Raw genomic sequence first — 19,519 nt, forward strand, 5'->3', positions numbered from 1 at the left:
AAATCATTAATAGAGTATGACATGAAAACAAAGTATCAAGTTTCATATTAAAAATACAAAATATCTTGATTTTTTTTTAATTTTGATTTTAGGTCAACCATGAATGATCCTAGCATCTAGGTCTAGGTCCAGGACACTCCAAAACCGGAAAAAAAAAAACTTAAAAAAAAAAAAAAAAAAAACTTTTTTTTTTGAAATTCGAGCATAATCCCACCCCCCAATTGTGAAAAATTTTCACATAAAAAACAGGTGGGACTATACTCGGACCAATACGGTAATAATAATAATAATAATAATAATAGCACTAATAATAATAATAATAATAATAATACTAATACTAATAATTAATAATGATAATGGTGATAATAATGATAATATCGATATATTAATCATCTCGGACATATTTTTACACATAATTTTACACAAAAAGCAACAATAAACTTTAAAAACATTTTAAACTGATGGAAAGATGGTATAAAATGGAATAAAAAAAAAGTGAAAACATAATATATATTTTGATTCATTCGGTGGTCATAGTCACCTTATAAATTTTGTTCGTAGTGCATTTCGACTGTTTTTCCGATTCAACCCTACATTTGTCACGCCAATGTGCACATCTTTCTCAACTTGGGAATGTTGGACTGTGTAGAAATAATACGCTCGGCGACTCGCGTAACGTGTACAGGGTTAAATTGCAAAGATTTAATTGGGATGTTTTGAAATTGTATATTCCCGTGGTTAAGATAGGCGACCCGATTTACCTATGCTCCCCTACTATGCTCCCCTTCAAACGTCATCAAAAGTAAAATGTTATCATATTTTTACAATAATACCACAGTAAAGCTAAATTTATACTCCATCGCTGGGTGACGAGCGATTTGTATTTGACCAATGAAGTAGCGTGTTTTCCCCCAACGAAACAAAAAAACTTAGCGATGTTTCCTTTTGGTATGACTCGGTTGCCCATCCTCTCAAAAGTTGAATTTCTACCTCAACAGTATAGAATATGGCATCTAATCGTCTGTGGGCCACTGGGATGCACGCGTTTGTTTCTAATATCCAAACCACTGGAATAATTTGACTCACACTTTGAATCAAATGGCTTTGGTAAAAGTATTCATATACAATGCTAGAAAATATCATATCGTTTTGATTTTGGCATAACGTCGAATAGCGATTCGTTCATTTGTTAAAATCATGTACCGGATCAGACTGTGTCTAACGGTGATTCAGCATGATAAGTGAGCTACAGAGGGCGGTATATAGGGTAAGTTAACGGGCAGTTAAAAATTAATGAAAATCCATACGTATCATGATTTTAACAAACAGACGAATCATTAAGTCAAAATAATATTTTAAAAAATCGGACCTGGCCATACTGATCATACACAATTCCTTTCTATATATTTTGAGTTGTTTCTTTTTACCTGTTATTCTGGCAACTTTGTCTTTTTCTACATCACGGATGTACTTGCCGGCATATCCCGCTACGTGCGCACCCAAATTGTACCCAACTAGATGCATATCGTCGTAGCTCACTCCAAACTTATCGTGTATGTACTTTAGAAATATTCCAAGTTGGCGCCCAACTAGACGGGCATTCTGGGCAGGTCGTAGGTACATTCGGTGGATTTTCTCCTCATCTACACTGCCGACCTCGTGAAGACTCATCCAATTTACCATGAAGATATTGAATTTACCCTCCAATTCCTAGATGAAAAATGACAACGCAGAAAAACAATAATCATCCGCAATCAGATCCATAACAAAATAAACCAGGTACTCACTGGAAATATTTTGATTCTTATCAGCGATCTTATTCACTCTGGCATGAGTGATTGTGTTTCTAGTTGTTATCGGCAACCTCGTCCTTGTTCATGGTGGTGTTGCCTCTACTCCTTATCCAGATGGCCTCTTTGAGCCAGCGAGTTGTTTTGTTTGCCTCTTCCCACCCAAGTGGCTTAATAAAGTCATCGACCAAAAGGCAAACAAAACAACTCGCCAGCTCAAAGATGCCGTCTGGATAAGGAGTATAGAGGCAACACCACCACGAAAGAGGACGAGGGTGTGTAAGAACTTCATCCATATACGTTCAGATCACAAATCAGCAAGCAACCCATGTGTGATGTCATCAAGATCAGTCATAAAGATTGACAATAACATCTAGAAACACTACAAATCAGCGAACCAGATTGAACCAGATTCCCGATAGGAATCGAAATATTTTTAGATCTGCTTTGAGAACCTTTGCTATAATTATATGACTTTTATGAACTATCCTGATGACAGAGTGAAAAACGGGTACATTTCTTAAAAAGAGCATATCTTCAGAGGTTGTGAGCCGATAGAAATATTGATTTCAGTTTATTAAAGCTAACGATTACAGGTTTCTTTACATATGAAATTATATTTGATAAACTTTTTCTGAAATAGGAGAAAAAAGAGGGCCCAATGATGGTTCTGCTTTTGCGGGACACCCTGTTGCACTGCGCACGGAAAACGTAGTCTAGAAACTAAATCATGATATGTGTTTCATCGATACTGCGCACATTAAAAAGAAGTTAATAAGAATTCGTACGTGGAAGTGGTACGTGATGAACACGTGATGTCACTACTGAATAGCAATGACTAAATTAACAATCCTCATGCATAAAATAATCATTCGAGTTAGACAATGTTTAGCATGTTTTTGTTGTCGAACGGGATCCACTCATGTTTTCCCGTTCACTCAGAGCGGTGGTCACAGCTTTTTGCTATGAAATTAATTTTCTCGGTCAAATATGAAGCAATATTTTTTCCCTTCAGAAATGTCAGTTAAAAACATAGTGCTTGGATATACAGTTTAAAAAAAATCCTGGTGTTAAAATTGGGCATGAAATTTTGTCTTTTAGTGCAAGATTTTTGATTTTTATAGGCCTTAACTTCGGCCGCGAGCTTTTTTCGCAATTCATTTTTTTAGCGTTTCAAACTAATAGAGTTTGCTAAAGAAAGATATTTCCCACCTCTATCAGGCACATCGTGTGGGTCTATATGGTCAATTCCAAGCAACCTCGCCCAAATTGTCAAAATTTAAAAATCAAGTCAAGTATGTGATTTTGGTCTCATATTGTAGCTAAAAAGTTATATTTTCTGAAAACATACTTTTTTAGGAAGAAATGGTGTCCATTGTTAGAAAAACATCCTAATTTGCATAAATTTGCATATTCTTGACTGGTAAAAGCAGCAAAACTAAAAACACAGCAACTGCTCTGTACTGTAAAATTTTGGAAACAAATTATGCATGTGAATATAAAGTTTATAAGTAGCTCAAAATATAAACACCAGAAATTTTCAAATTTTATAACGTGTAGCTTCGTCAGCATTGTTTGAGTACCAATTTTACGATTAAAAGCATCATTCCGCAACGCAAAAGTATCATTTATTACCACTGCAATTTTAAAATAAGGTTGATTTTCATTGAAACTAGAATGCAAAGCAAATTTATTCATCCCTATCCAATGACCCAAAAATAATTTTCAAAAAAGTCTAATTTGCGGCGGTAACGACCAATTAAAGTTGCATCATTCCGCAACGTTGCGGAATGATGCATAATTCATAATGTGCCCGTTTGAAAAAAAATATTCACAATTTTGGGTTAGAACTTTCTGAAATGCATTGCACAGAATTATCTTTACAGTAATTGATGTTTCAGCATTTCCTGAATCATTGTAAGTGACATAACTCCACAAAACCCCCTGCATCATTCCGCAACGCCATAAGGATTCATGGATTGCAAGGATTTTTTCTTTAAATTTACGATAAAATAAAAACAGTGATGATTATTTCTTGATAGATGGTGATAGTTGTTATGTTACATCCTATGGCTAACACCCAGTGCTAAATTTCACTTCCAAGAATTTTAGACTAGCAAAATGTTGACATAATTTTAGTATCAAAATGTGACCATACAACACAAGTTATCTGATTTGAAAAAATCGGTGATAAATATTTTTGGATAAATATTGATATTTGTCAGCTAACATAAGTAGCCAAGTATATAAAACACAATTTACTCAAATTTATTGATCTATTTATTTTTATTTTCAAACATGGACTGCTTTTTATTTTCTATGGGATTTTACACACAACATCATTCCGCAACGCTCCTTGCATCATTCCGCAACGTGACCTAGTGTCGGAAAATTTGGCATAAAGAGACGATGCCCAAATTTTTTTTAAATCGATACTGACAATTGTCAGTTTACATCCTAAGCTTTAGATTAAGTGGCAAATTTAATATCTCAGATTACTAAACTCACAGAGTTTGTCAAAATGTTTTAGTGCAAAAATACTGGCCCCGTGCGCATCATTCCGCAACGCAAACTTTGCATATGCAAATTAGGAAATTAGGGTGGTTTGGAAAAGTTTCTCCTACCTTAATCATTCACTAACCAAAAATACTTTAACATTATGCTATTCACCTTGTGCTGTTAATACATATTTGGCTGCTGCATCAAAAAGAAATTCATACAAAGGCAGTTTGCATCATTCCGCAACGCTTGGAATTGCCCATATACAGACTTGACATTTATTATGGAATATTTTTTCGCAAAATTCCAAGACTGGTCTGGAAGGGGTTTGCATAAATTGCACGGGGTAAATATTAATTGGGGTGTGTCGGGAGATGGTGTAAGGTATTGTTTGTCAGAAAATGTACTTTCCATTAATTAGCCTAAAATGGCGGATTTAAGGAGACTGAATTTGATTTTTTGTGGGGGCAAAATTTCTGAATTTGGGCAACATTATTTTGATATTATCAAATTTAATGAGGTTTGAGGTGATATTTACTGAACCAAAATACCAATAAGTGCTCGTCAGAACTGAAATGCACTTGTAATCTACCAGTTTTGAAAGTGGGAGGAGCTTTAAATATATGGCTCTGAAAAGTGGTATGCACTCAGAAAGTTTGAATGACCCCCTGGTTGGCGTGCACAAAGAGATAGCGTGAGTACATTTGACAACCAAGTATCGGCGCAGTTGTTTTTTACCGCAAGTTTAATTAATTTTACATTGTAAAGGTGTAACTCAAAATTTTGCTCATTTCAACACCAAATTCGATCGTTTGTATTGCCTCATTAAATGACTGAGTGAGCCTTGTACAACCGTTCTGAGTTCATCACCATTTAACAACGATGCGTCGGATTCGCCTGCTTATTTTATGCAACTGTATTTAAGGAGCCACAATGCGCTAACCCTAAACTCTAACCCTAACCCGGGTCTAACCCTAACCCCAACCCTAAGGGTTGGTGGTATTGCGGCCCGTTATGGTTGCAATGAAATTAAGCGCACCGGACGCAAGTTGTTAAACGGTGCACAACGGTGAAACATGATTGAATCCCTTTCAACAACGAAAACAGGCTAAAGGTCGTCTAACTCACATCATTATTTCATGAGGAATGTCAATTTAGTCATTGCCATTCAATATTACAAAAAGATCGATGAGTTCTCTGAAGATATCAGCTATAAAATCTTCCTCCAAAATAATGAATTTTACATGTAAGCGTGTTCACGTACACTAAGTTCCAGGCATGACGCATTTTACTCGCTCATGCATAACGCGTAACAGACGCCACTTTAAAACATAGATAGTTATTTTTTTTATTAACAACGGTTGGCACCTATTTAAAGGTATTTGAAGACCGCAACAAAGTAAATAACCCCCTCAAACATGGCCATTATTCAAAAAGTGACTATTGTATTACAAATCTGTAAAATGCTTTTGAAGCAGACTTTATTTCTGCGCATTTTGACACCTCATTTGATACGATAGCCCAGAAAACAATAAAACACCGGTCAATTTAATGTAGTGAGGTCCAGATTTGAAAGTTGCACTATGCACTTGCATACAATACAAAAACACTCAGATATCAGTACCCAGATTTCCTTCCATTATACTGATACAAAATCAATACAATTTACTGCAACTTTCAAGTCCGTGGGTTACATTGATTTAAATGTACGCTGTGACGTCAATATTTAGTCAATTGCTACAAATGAGATGTCAAAATGTGCGGGAATAAATTCTGCTTCCAACGCATTTGAGAGATTTGTAGTACAATCGCCCGTTTTTGAATAATAGTCATTATTTAAGGGGGCACACCGACATCGCCTGGCTAATTATTACTTTGTCAGCAGAGATACTAAAATCAATACCCGGGATCGATACACGTGAATGTACTATGCACGAGTTTGATATGAGACGAAAACCTTTGGATACCGGGGTAGAAAATGATGAATATCTCCCGTAAATGATTTCGTATAAAAAAACCAGATATGGTTCCTTGCACTTGAATATATATTTTGAACAGATATGATAGTCGTTAGCTTGCGTCTTGAGAAAGAAGCTTGCGTCTTGAGTCAAAAACTGACAATAATTCTGATTTATATGTGCCGAATTATATAGCGCAGTGTATAGGCCAATCGTGGAGATAGTCTAAAAGCATATGACCTATGGCGTACCATGCTCGACTCACACACAGCGAGGTTAGTCACCGGCCTAATCGGGGCTATTGTCAGTAGCCTTAGTCAGATGTCCTTCGGCCCATTATGCGACTCAAAACTATTAAACAGGTCGATACAAAATGGCCATGCGTGGCGGTAGATTCAACCTACCATGGCGATTTCTGCCATGAAGATATCGGGGCGATGACACTGTGGGGGGGTTAGTTACTTTTTTTGAGATGTTTTATGGAGTAATTACTCAGCACTCAATAATGACATCAAATTGACACAACTCGCCCACCACCGTACAAAAAATTAATCCTGTCAAAAGTGTTATGACGCTATTTGCTTTCCATAGCTAATTTAAATATATCGCTCCGCGGCTTCGTGTCATCAATTACCCCGGCCTATTATTCGTGGTAGAAGACAGCCAGCCACAGCCGGGGATGGAGCTAAGAATATTTCACTCATCTATTATATTGTTGTGATCACTTTGTTGATGAGAAATTAAAGTTTATTTGTGAAGTTATATTTTGCTCTCCGTTTGTTTCTGTTTGAGTCTTTCCCCGTCTCAGATGGAAGATCCATTGGCCATGTATTTGGTTTAATTTATATTAATCAGATAACTGGTTAGTGGATCTTCACATTATTTCTGAGTCATATTAAATGGTGGAGAATCAGATCTTTTCCGGTACCAAGCAAGCTGTGACTGGCTGTCAGCTACCCCTGGTGGGAAAAACCAACCCCCAGGTAAGTTAATTTGGTATTATTATTTTTAGCAATTTTGGATTGATTCATTGTATATATATATTATGTGATATTTTTGGTAGATTAAGTGATATTTCACGCTTCAGTGATTTCCCGCCAAAGTTGTTTTGTGGCGCGAAGAATTTTGTTGCGTGTTTCCTGTTTTCGGCCATTTTGTGAATAATATTGCGGCGTGATATTCTTGTATTGATACAGTGTATATTAATGACGAAAAGTAAATGTGATTATGGCTCCTCCTATAATAAGCCACTTAGCCCTAGGCAAGACCTATTTAGACACAGGTGAAGGTGCGGGAGGTCAAGGCGAAGGGGAAGTTTCAATAAACGATGTAATGGCTGTAATACAGAGTATTAAAGGTAAATTCCATAGCTTTGACGATAGATTCAAGAGTTTGGAAAAAGATGCTCGAGACATTCAGATGGTTCAATCAGTTCGTGTAGATCATTTGAGACAAGTGTTTCAGAGGTTGAGAGAAGCCAATTTGAAGCTCAAGCCTAAAAAGTGTACTTTTGCTCAAGAACAGGTACGTTATTTAGGACACATTGTAAGTAAAGATGGGATAGCTACTGATCCAAAGAAAACCAAAGTAGTCCAAGAGTATCCAGTTCCAACGAAGGTATCGGAAGTAAGATCATTTCTAGGTTTTGTAGGCTATTATAGGAAGTACATTAGAGATTACAGTAAAATAGCCGCACCTTTAACATATCTCACTCGTAAAGATGTTCAATTTATTTGGTCAAAAGAGTGTGCAGAAGCGTTTGAAATCCTGAAACAAAAGCTAGTAGAACGTCCAATTCTTGCCTACCCTCGTTTTGATGGTACTCAATTTATGTTGCAAACAGACGCCAGTATAAGAGGTCTTGGTTTCATTTTAGCACAGGTACAAGATGGTGAAGAGAAGGCAATTTGTTATGGAGGTAGAGCTTTGCATGATTCCGAAAAGACGTATACAACTACTGAACTTGAAGCTTTGGCTGTAGTTGAAGGGATTAAGAAATATTCCCCATACCTTCAACATACTGTAAAGTTCATAATTCAGACTGATCACTGTGCATTGAAATGGTTGTTTGGTCAAAAGCCTACAACAGGTCGCCTCGCAAGATGGGTACTGAAGTTACAATCATATACTTATGAAGTAGTCCATAAACGAGGATAGTAAAAGTAGAATACCAACTCAAGTGTCAGAATCTTGTAATTCATATAACTCATATCATGTTGACTCCCCTACTTCCTCAGCAACAGATTCAAACTGGACAGAATGTGGCTTGGAGACAATGACTGATGATGTCATCAATGACTCTCCTACGTCAGAGACAAAGCCAGATCCAGAAGTGAATACTGTTCGAAATCTGAGATTTCAAAGGAATAGACGACTGGATGGAGACAAAAGTATGTAGATATTCAAAAGTTCCTTCTTTACCAACTGATGTTAATGTGGACCATTTCAAAGATGCTCAATTAGCTGATCCTTTTGCTGGTCCCATGATAAGATTTTTGGATGAAGACATAATTATTGCCTGATAATCAAAGACAAGCACGTGATATTTTATTGCAGTCAGATCAATACTATGTCCATGAAGGTATTTTGTATCATATATGGCACACACCCGCCAAACTTCATATGCCAGAAAGAAATACTATGCAATTTTATATACCTGTAACCATGATTGATATCATACTTAACAACTGTCATGATAATGTTTTAGCAGCTCATTTTGGTTTTCAGAGAACATATCACAAAATCCGCCAAAGATATTTCTGGAAACGTATGTATAGAGATTTTGACAATTGGGTAAGATCGTGTATATCTTGTGCTCAGAGAAAAACACATAGACACAAAGTTAGAGCTCCCATGATGACCATGAAGGTCCCCAGTGCATTTGAACGTGTAAGTGTGGATATCTTGGGTCCTCTACCTATTACAACCAATGGTAATCGGTATGTATTGTGTTTTACAGATCACTGTACCAGATGGCCTGTCTTAGTTCCAATTAAGACTATTGATGCAGCCACTGTAGCTAGAGCATTCTTTGATCATATTATATGTCAACATGGTTGTCCGCAATATTTGCTTAGTGATCGAGGTACAAATTTCCTCAGTAAACTGGTGCTTGAAGTGTGTAGAATTATGCGTACATCAAAGTTGAATACAAGTAGTTATCATCCACAGTGTAATGCTATTCAGGAACGTTTTAAATCTGTTATCTTAGATACCTTGTCACACTATGATAATGAGTATCAGACAAACTGGGATGAGTATATTCCAGCCATTTAATTTGCATATAGGTCTACACCAGCAGACAATTCTGTAGGATTTAGCCCTTTCTTTTTATTATATGGCAGGGAAGCAAGACTACCCCTGGATGTGACATTGATGGCTAAGAGTGAATACCCAGAGAAGACAGTGAGAGAACATATCCATCATTTGGTATCTCAATTAGAAGTGTTCCGTGCAATATCTAAGCAACATCTTGAACTTAATCAAGCTAGCATGAAAGACCGTTATGATGAACATGCAAGTGATGTACAGTTTCAGGTGGGTGATACAATTTGGTTATACATTCCAGCCACTCAACCAGGCTTGTCCAAGAAGCTCATGAAATTTTGGTCAGGACCATACTTACTCGTAGAGCAAACGGGGCCCGTGAATTTCCGTGTTCGAAATCTGACAAACAATAAGTTGATGTCAGCCTCAGTGCATGTTAATCGAATGAAGTTTGCCTATGATCGATATGCCAGACCAGAAAATCATGTCATGCCCAAAGATTTTGTGCAAAGGGATCCTCTAGAAGATGTTGTAGATGCTGATTGTCCAGATGACTCGTTTGCCTCACTTATGGCATCCCAGGAATTGGATAAGCGCACATCTTTTATACCGGGTCTACCTTTGACTCCTCCCATAGCAAAAAGAAAAGTTTCCCGGTGACCACCCGATGACCATTCGGTGGTCATCAGAAACCTTTCGGGTACCTTTTCCAGAGTTATCCAAAAGTGCCCGCTAGCGGATACCTTGCGGATACCTAATTAAGTTATCCAAAAGTTTTCGGGTAGACATCCGGTAGTCTCCCATAAACTCAAATATTTCAAATGAGTTACCCAGAAGGTTCCCAGAAACATAGATTCTTTGCAGGAGTTACCCGGTGGTTATCCGCTTTTAATTTGACCTTGAAAATAGCATAAAGCATCTTAAGAATGCATTGTGGGTGGGTGTATGGTCAAAGGTCACTGAATCAATTCAAAATGGAGCAGCTAGCTGTTGGCAGTTGGAATACATTTGTGCAGAATATTCAAGTTATTTGTGGTCCAAAATGTATGGATTTACATGTAGGACATTACAAGATGTTTACTAATTAATCTGGAACATGCTGTAGGAATTATAAAGCATTGAATGCTTGATTTCATATGATAATGCAAGTAGGAAAATTTGTATGAAATGATTTATATAATATTGATGCAGTCTTTATACAATGTACATGTACAATGTACCTAATATATGACACATTTGAATGTTTTAGTTTATATCTTTTCTAGTAAATCATACATGATTTTGACAGTAAATTAATGTCAATTAAATTACTAATCATCAGCGAATGTGTCAATGAACTGCATATAAGCTTTATGTTAAGCTATTTGTTGTAAATAAATTATAATATTTGATATAAAAATTATAGGCTGTGTCATCACATTTAGGTACTGTAAATGCTATATGCTGTAATACATATGCTATATCATAACAATTTGGTTGTACATTAATTAAGGTATGCACCTTATAAAGGTGTGAACCAAATTACATCAGAAGAATATTTTTGTACAATAACTACAATTACATTGTACACTTTCAAGTTTCTTATTGAAAGATAGCACTTTATAAGCTCAACTGCCATGCCTACAGAGTTGTATTTCTCCAAAAACTACAATTCAAATAATAAGCTTACTAACTGTCTAATAAATGTGTGCATACTCATGAATTTGTATTTCTGCATTCCCCAAAAGGTCAATAGGGAGTCTCCAAAGAGGTCACCAGGTATATTGTCACCAAAAGTTATCCGCTAGCTAGGTCCCCGAAAAGTTACCGGGTAGTTATCCGCTAGTTCCCAAAAAAAGTCACCGGGTAGTTACCCGCTAGTTTCCCAAAAAAGTCATCGGGTAGTCATCCGGTACCTATTACCTGAAAGGTATCCACTATGGTTTCCCAAAAATTTATCGGGTAGTCACCCGCTACCTAACTAATTTGCATGTGAAATTTGCCGGTGTCTACCCGGTGACTATCGGGAAGTTATCCGGAAAGGTCTCATTGTTTGATATGGGCTGTTACCACAAGTAGTGAGTATGAAGTAGAGAAGATATTACGTGGTAGGTACAGGGACAACAAGCTTCAGTATCTTATCAAGTGGCGTGAAGTTCCAGAAATACTTGGGAGCCTGCTGATAATTTAAACCCAGCTGCTTTGGAATTTTTGAAAAGTAATCCTGTGAAGATATCTGGCAAAAGCAGATGAATGTGTTGCAATTGAATTTTGTAATACTAATGTTGTGCATAGAGCAGATTGTAATTTATGAATTTTTGAAAACTGTGTTTATGGAATTTAGGATGTATTCATTTTCCAAATTATGTGAAGAATAAAGCAGATTGTAATTTCAATTATGAATTTTTGAATTGAAAATTGCGTGTTTATGGAATTTTGGCTGTGTTAATTTTTTTAAATTTGTGAAGAATTTAAGAAAGGCAGCGTGTGTTATGTTATGATGTTATACTGTATAAATCAGGTTATATTGTATATGGTATACGGTATTCTTATGATTATGGAATTAAGAAATATGCTAAATTAGATAGTATGTATGTGTTATACTTATACTGTGTATTTTGCTTGAGTTTATATTCAGAGAATTCGAGTCGTGCTGAATGGATTATGGAGTTCTTCGGTCATTTTCGTGGTCAATCATCTGAACAATAGGTGCATTTGGATTTGAACTTGACACAGAAGAATTTTGTTCCAGTTGGTATGCAATATGTGTGATTCTGAAATGATTGTGAATTTTCGGCAGTACAATATTTGTGATTCCAGAATAAGATTTGATTCAGAAATAAAAATAATGATACGGGTTAATTAACTGTGACCTGATACATGACATTCCTTTCATGCAAAGTAGTACGTAAACTTTGCATACGATTTTCATGTAAGCCCGTTGTATTCTGAATCAAATATTATCAAGGTATTGGTCTTCAGCGCTGAATGTCTAAGTACAATTTCGTCGTGTGGAATTGTTTCGTCGTGTTCGTCAAGTACTGTATCTACGGGAGGAACTGCGTCTTATTTCACAATGTTGGTGCATTGAAAACTGCAATTATATCAAGAAATTAATTCGTCTGTTATTTATATTGACATCCGTCATCAGTTATCGTCTAATTGCAAAACAAAAGCAATTCTTGTTACGTCATGTTTAAAATTTTATGGAAAACATGATCTGAATCACACCGACACATTAAATGTCGAGTTCATCACGCAAGTGTCAAGATCAGCGTCAAGTACAGTGCAGCGAGTGGGTTCAAGTCGACAGCGGTGGATCTACTGGCCAGGGATTCAGCGATTCAAGATTATGAACTCTAGGGTTAATTTTAAGGTATAGTTTAAGGTGTAGAGTAAGATCTTCGCACTTTCTGAAACGCATGGAACTTGACATTGTAAATGCCCAGTTTGGGGATTGTGCAAGGTCTTGGTCGATGTCTTTCAGAATTGTGTTAGTTTGTCATCCCCTTTTCCCCTTTTTCCTTGTCTGCTGTACGAGATTCAGAGTTTTAAAAGATGTTGTTTAAAGAAAAAAAAATTTTCTTCCCATCCAATCGTGTTTTGGAGTAAAATGTTTCAGATTAAAAGATGCAGTTAATTATTAGTCATGCAGTTACTTGATGAAATGTTATGTTTGATGTTAAAGTTTATGTTAAAAAGATATATATATTTTTAAATCATAGGTTGATCAATTCAAATTGCTATTTTAAAAAGTTAAATTATTAAATTAGAATTGTCAGGCGCCAATTCAAGAAAGGCAGGGCGTGTGTTATGACGCTATTTGCTTTCCATAGCTAATTTAAATATATCGCTCCGCGGCTTCGTGTCATCAATTACCCCGGCCTATTATTCGTGGTAGATGACAGCCAGCCACAGCCGGGGATGGAGCTAAGAATATTTCACTCATCTATTATATTGTTGTGATCACTTTGTTGATGAGAAATTAAAGTTTATTTGTGAAGTTATATTTTGCTCTCCGTTTGTTTCTGTTTGAGTCTTTCCCCGTCTCAGATGGAAGATCCATTGGCCATGTATCATTGGTTTAATTTATATTAATCAGATAACTGGTTAGTGGATCTTCACATTATTTCTGAGTCATATTAAAAGATTACATTATTCCGTAGTCATACCTTCGCATAAAAGGCCTCCTTTATATGCTCCAATAAACCGTAAAAGTTCGGACCCCAGGCGCCTTGCACGAGAATCATTAAAGGCTTGTCTTTCTTGAATCCGTTTGTCTCAAAAGTCTCCTTTTCGTAAGTAGTTCGCATTTCTACTGCTATGTCTTTGTTCTCTTTGTTGTAAAGCATAAATGTAGTAGCCAAATTACCAGGAGCTTCAGGGAGTTCGTCACGAGCTCTAGCTGGATCCTCCTCGCATTCAGACCGCGTCTTGAAACAGTCGAGACCATCGTAGCAAACACACTGAACGCCTATAGTACAAAATATATAGAATAAACAAAACACAAACAAAAAACAACAACAAATATCCACTGGTTAGATCTTAATTTGTTATTATATTGTTACCCTACAAATCCCAGTAATAGCAATCCTCTTGCCATTGTTTTAACACGTAATCACGAAATTGTATTCCAAATGTAAAATATGTTGTACAAATATTTTCTTCTTCTACGAAATCATCGTAACAAAGGTTTGAAAGTGTTTTGACTTGCCTGAAGGGTATACTGAACAAATTTGGTTTGGGTTGCCCTCTTCAAAGTTCTGGCAATTATAGGTAGGGTCATTTAAGGTCAAGCAGGGGTCAAAATTCAACAAATAGCCCATGACATTTATGTACAATTATTTGTCTGGTTAAAAGGAATCCAAAAATGTATAGTTTGTTGTTTCTGCAAAGTTTACTCACGACGTTATGGTCAGAAACGTGTCAAAGGTCAACGTACTTTAATTGGGCTGGGGTCAATTTTCTAATACGGTTAACATTGTCCAATTTCAATGATTTTGATGTCTACCCAGCAAACACAAAAACGTTTTAAAAACGTTTTAAATAAGTTATATTTTGGCTTTTGGTTTAGGTAAAAACGTTTTAATGACATTAAAATGTCGGGTTATATAAAAGTCATGATAACGTTTTAAAACGTTTTGTATGAAAACTTTCTACAACAATATTTTTTTTAAATGTTTTCAAAAAATGTTATTGTAAACTATTTTTGCAAACATTTTTGCCAAATATTGTGTCAATACTTAAATAACATTATGTTAAAATATTTGAACCCAGCAAACACAGAAATGTTCTTAAAATGTTTTTTCAAAACCTTTTAATAACATTTAAATGTCGGGTTATATAAAGGTCATGAAAACGTTTTTAAAACGTTATTGAAAATATTTTGGGCAAACATTTTTCGCAAAATATTTTTCAACTCCAAAATAACATTCTGTTTAGAATGTTTTGTGTCAAGTTTTCAAGAATGTTTTTGGAATGTTATTAAAACGTTTTTATACCCTTTATATAGCCCGACATTTAAACGTTTTCTGTAAAACATTTTTTGTTTGCTGAGCAAGTAGATTATCAAAAAATGTTTTTTAAAGTTATGAAAACGTTTGATACTCTTAATATACCCTTTATATAACCCGACATTTATACGTTTTCTGACAACCTTTTATAACCTTTTGCGAATGATGTCGAAAACGTTTTGTGTTTGCTGGGTAATTATGTTTTCTGACTGAACAACTGTTTTAAATCAAAATAGCCGCCTTCATCTTCAAATTTCAAAATGGTTGCCAAAAGTATACTTTTATCATCAAACTAGTCAACTGTAGTAGACCATTTTAATTTATCATCCCTCTATTTAATCCCTCTGACCATGAAAAATCCACCAATCCTATTCTGATCCAATAGCTAGCGATCCATGAGAAAAATGCATACACATGTAGGCCTATGCTAGCTTATCTGTTATTGGTTAAGATTTACCATCCACATTGATTTTTATGTTGGGTCACAAGGTCACATTCCAATTAGAGTAGTCCCTTTTTTCTCTGGGCAGGGCAGTCACTGGAGATGTGTTGTGTTTTATGCATGGAATGGTATGAATTGTTGATCAAAAGGCGAATGCAGAGCAATCTATCATGAAACCGGTTTTTTTTTATTATATAATTATATGTATTGTTAGCAATAGTATTTTGTGGAGCCTGATAGCATATCTGATACACCGAATGGCATTATGAATACGAGGAATGAGCTTCTAATATCAAATGATTTTTTTTTTAAATCGCGATATGATACAAATTTTATGGCAAATTATTAAAAATTGATATTTTTTTATATTTAACAGTCAGGAGTAAAATTAAATCTAATGATATGTAATGAACGTGTATATAGCTGGGAGGAAAAGCCGTCCGTCATTTGACAATTTTGACCTATTGTATTGGAGAAATAGGCCTACATTTTTTCCCCAAAAGACATAAAACCAAATGTATATCTTCAATACGAAAGGTCAAAATTTTCATACGATGGACGGCTTTACATCCCAGCTACATACACTTTAAATACAGATCATTACATCTGTAAAGTTTACTTTATAGAGGGCTGTTAAATGTAAATTTAATGATTTGCCATAAAATTTGTATTATATCGGGAATTTAAAACAAAAACAAAAAATTTTGATACCAGAATGCAATTTGATGTGTCTGATTTGCTCTCATGTTCCACGAAAAAAAACCCTGTGCAAACGTTGCTGTTCGATCCCTTAAATCCGAGCTAAAATTATGACATATCTGGTTCTTTGTTTAGAATATACAGGGATGATTTATACTGAACTCTTTGTCACGGCATATAGATGGCATTAAGTTTATGCCAGTCGATTTGACTTTTGAGTCAGAACACTATTTGCTAAATGTGTGCGAAAAGACGGTATCGCGATTGGACAATGTAAAACAAGAATGTTATTATTGAAAAACTGCCCATATAACTTTTTAGCATTTCAAGAAGTAGCTATGCAAAAATCAGGGTTTTTTACTTCAGCAAATCTATAAATGACCTTAAATTCATTGTTGTCAGTAATACGAAACCACAATGTAGCAATCGCAATAGGAAAACATCTTTAAATATGTGGATAATGAGCATGATGAGAATGGAAACTAGAAAGAGATATCTACACAAGAAAGAAGAAAAAGTTCTAAAAAAGTTCCAAGGCCTTTGTCAAATTCAATTTACAGCTTTAAAAGTAAAAAAAATATTATGTTACGTCAATCAAACAATTTTTTAGGCTTAATAATTTAATAAACTTTGACTTTGGTCGTTTGTGTGATGTACTTACCGTAAACGATTTGTTCATACTCCTGTATATCACTTTTGACGTGTTCTATTAACCTTTTGGCTTTTTCTATTACTTTTTCAAGGTCCTATAAGCAGAAATCAAGAAAAACAAACAAAAAAGTTGAAGGAAAAGTTTTTGAACATAATTGTGCTGCCGACTGGCCTTACTCCCCGAACTAACTCCAAAAAACGTTGAGATTTGTATACCATCAGAAACCTGAGAAATCATAATTATGTGTAGAAGCTTTCTTGCAGATTTTGGTAGTTTGACAGAGATGTCGTGCAAGTTGTATATATTTCCGGGCTGTCAACAGTCACACACGCACTTTTCCTATGGTCTGCTATTCCAGTGATGGATGGTCCGTTCATGGTGCAGATCAAAATGAATTTTGAATATTGGACCTTCAAAATAGCAGACCTTTTGGGATAGCAAAATGGGCCACATTCACCTACCTGAAGCGATGATAACAATTTAGGGGCTTTTGCTGCTTTCTGCCTCAGTACCAATGCCTGGCTCTCATAAGCGTCCTTCCTTTCTGTAGCCCCCTTAAGATACGTCTTCAATCTAGCCAAACGCTGTAATTCTTGCGCGCTAGGTGCTGAATCCGGTGACTGAATTTCTTCTATAGAAAATCAAAACAAAATATATGTTCGTTGTTAGGGTTATGATTACAGGACTTCCATAATAGCTTCACAAGAGTATAGGAGGCTGAATTGAATTTTGAACTGTCACTAGGCAACTCCAGGGCCGGATTTACCATTGGGCCCTAAAATATGCGGCGCCAAAAATTGCCCTGTGTATGTTCCTTTTAAGCCCGAAAACATTATGTTTTGGCGAAAATTTCGCAATTTTGCGCACTACACGCGCGCTGGCCCTTTACATAGCAAAATGCAACTTCGGGCGCTTCGCCTGCAATTGTCCTAAAATCGGAACAAAATGTAGGCCTACTGGTTTACCTGTAAATTGTAATGCTACTGCCGCCACTGTTGATGTTATAGTATGCCCATATTTTGTAAACCAAAACTTGACCATTTGCGTGCATATGCTTTCCTAACGGTGAGTTTGGTGTCCCCAAATTTTGGCCTGGCCTTTCGCCCCCAAAAAGGTAAATCCGGCCCTGGGCAACTCAATCCATACACTTAATTACAGAGTTTCTATACATACAGATTTTGCCACGACGTAATCGGAGTTCACACGTGATAAGTGACTCTTGGTAGAAATGTATCAAAAGAAATTGATGATTCTACACGCCCTCTTCTATAGGCCTACTGCGCAAAAAAAAAATATCCGAACATTTGCAAAAAGCCCATAATTAATAAAGGCCTATATAAGGAAGGAAGGTTTTATTTCAAACTCTAATGGTGATTCTACACGCCCTCTTCTATACTGCGCAAAAAAAAAAATATCCGAACATTTGCAAAAAGCCCATAATTAATAAAGGCCTATATAAGGAAGGAAGGTTTTATTTCAAACTCTAATGGTGACCCGCAGGTCAAATTGCTAGAATTGTACAAACACACCTAAACAGACACAATGCAATTTGCAGGCAGCAGCTTAATCAGCGCTAATATTGCAACATTGAAACAAACAACTATACAAACATCCAATCCAACCCAACCCCACCCCCAGTGGGCAATGAGGATAAAGTGCCTTGCCCAAGGACACAACACGTTGGCACGAGCGGCGCTCGAACTCGCAACCTATGGATTATGAGTCGGGCGCCTTATCCACTCGGCCACACGTGCTATAAACAATAATTAATAAAATTTTTAGTTTTTATAGATGTGATTTGCTATTGGGTTCTCTGCAACAATTTGTGTTTCCCTGTAAACACTGGGTATAGCCGTTGTATATGTGCAAGTTACGCATTCAAGTTCGGTCTGCTAGCAGGGTAGTGTCGTCAGCATACCGTATGTTTTTAATATTCATAGTTAGGTGAAAAAGTTCAATTTGGTGACCACTCTCTGGCTAGTAAGGTTTGACGATTGATCCAAAATCCAAAATGGCCGCCGCCCCCATTTTGAAAATTTAAGTTTTGAACCAGAGCACCTATAATCATGTACAAGGATTCCGATTCTGACATTAGTTTGACATTACGGCATCATTTTCACCCAGAAATCCAAGATGGTGGCCGGCACATCTTGAAAAATTTAGTTTTGAACAAGAGAACCTAAAATCGTGTACAAAGACACTTTTTTGGATAAGTCGACCACAAGGATTTCAAATTTGACATTACTTTGACATTACGAACTCATATTTACCCAGAAATCCAAGATGGTTGCCGCCGGCGCCATCTTGAAAAAAATAAGTTTTGAAGTAACCTAAAATCGTGTACAAAGACACATTTTCCGGTAAGTCGACCCCAAGAAATCCGAATCTGACATTAATTTGACGTTATAACATAATTTTTGCCCAGAAATCCAAGATGGCCCCTATTTGGTAGAGCGTAAATGTGATTTTTGAATGAGAGCAGAAGCATAAGTGTGTCATTTCCGCCTTATCTGGGGTTCATGTCCCTTATATGGGGTTTAAACTGCCTTATCTTGGGTTTACATCCCTTAGCTAGGGATAAGGCGCCTTACCTGTGGTTTAGATGCCTTAACCTTAGCATATCGCAGTCTAAACCCAGATAAGGCATCTAACCCCCAGATAATGCGCCGTAACCCCAGATAAGGGACGTAGACGCCGATAAAGAAGTCCAAACCCCAAAT

General features: G+C 36.2%; 1 protein-coding gene across 4 annotated transcripts in view; it reads right to left on the reverse strand.

The window, feature by feature from the left end:
• LOC140145884 (pancreatic lipase-related protein 2-like) overlaps positions 1 to 19,519 on the reverse strand; it is a 47,107-nt gene that overhangs the window by 6,002 nt on the left and 21,586 nt on the right. For 3 of the 4 annotated variants that reach the window (XM_072167584.1, XM_072167586.1, XM_072167583.1), the window contains exons 4-7: positions 17,261 to 17,430; positions 16,809 to 16,893; positions 13,666 to 13,967; positions 1,428 to 1,710 (exon numbers count right to left, since the gene is read on the reverse strand). In XM_072167584.1, coding sequence (XP_072023685.1) covers positions 1,428 to 1,710; positions 13,666 to 13,967; positions 16,809 to 16,893; positions 17,261 to 17,430 — 840 coding nt within the window. The remainder of the gene's footprint in view (positions 1 to 1,427; positions 1,711 to 13,665; positions 13,968 to 16,808; positions 16,894 to 17,260; positions 17,431 to 19,519) is intronic. The other variant, XM_072167587.1, reaches the window with a different exon arrangement.

The sequence above is a fragment of the Amphiura filiformis genome, chromosome 2 (genome assembly GCF_039555335.1).
Source record: "Amphiura filiformis chromosome 2, Afil_fr2py, whole genome shotgun sequence".
NCBI lineage: Eukaryota > Metazoa > Echinodermata > Ophiuroidea > Amphilepidida > Amphiuridae > Amphiura > Amphiura filiformis.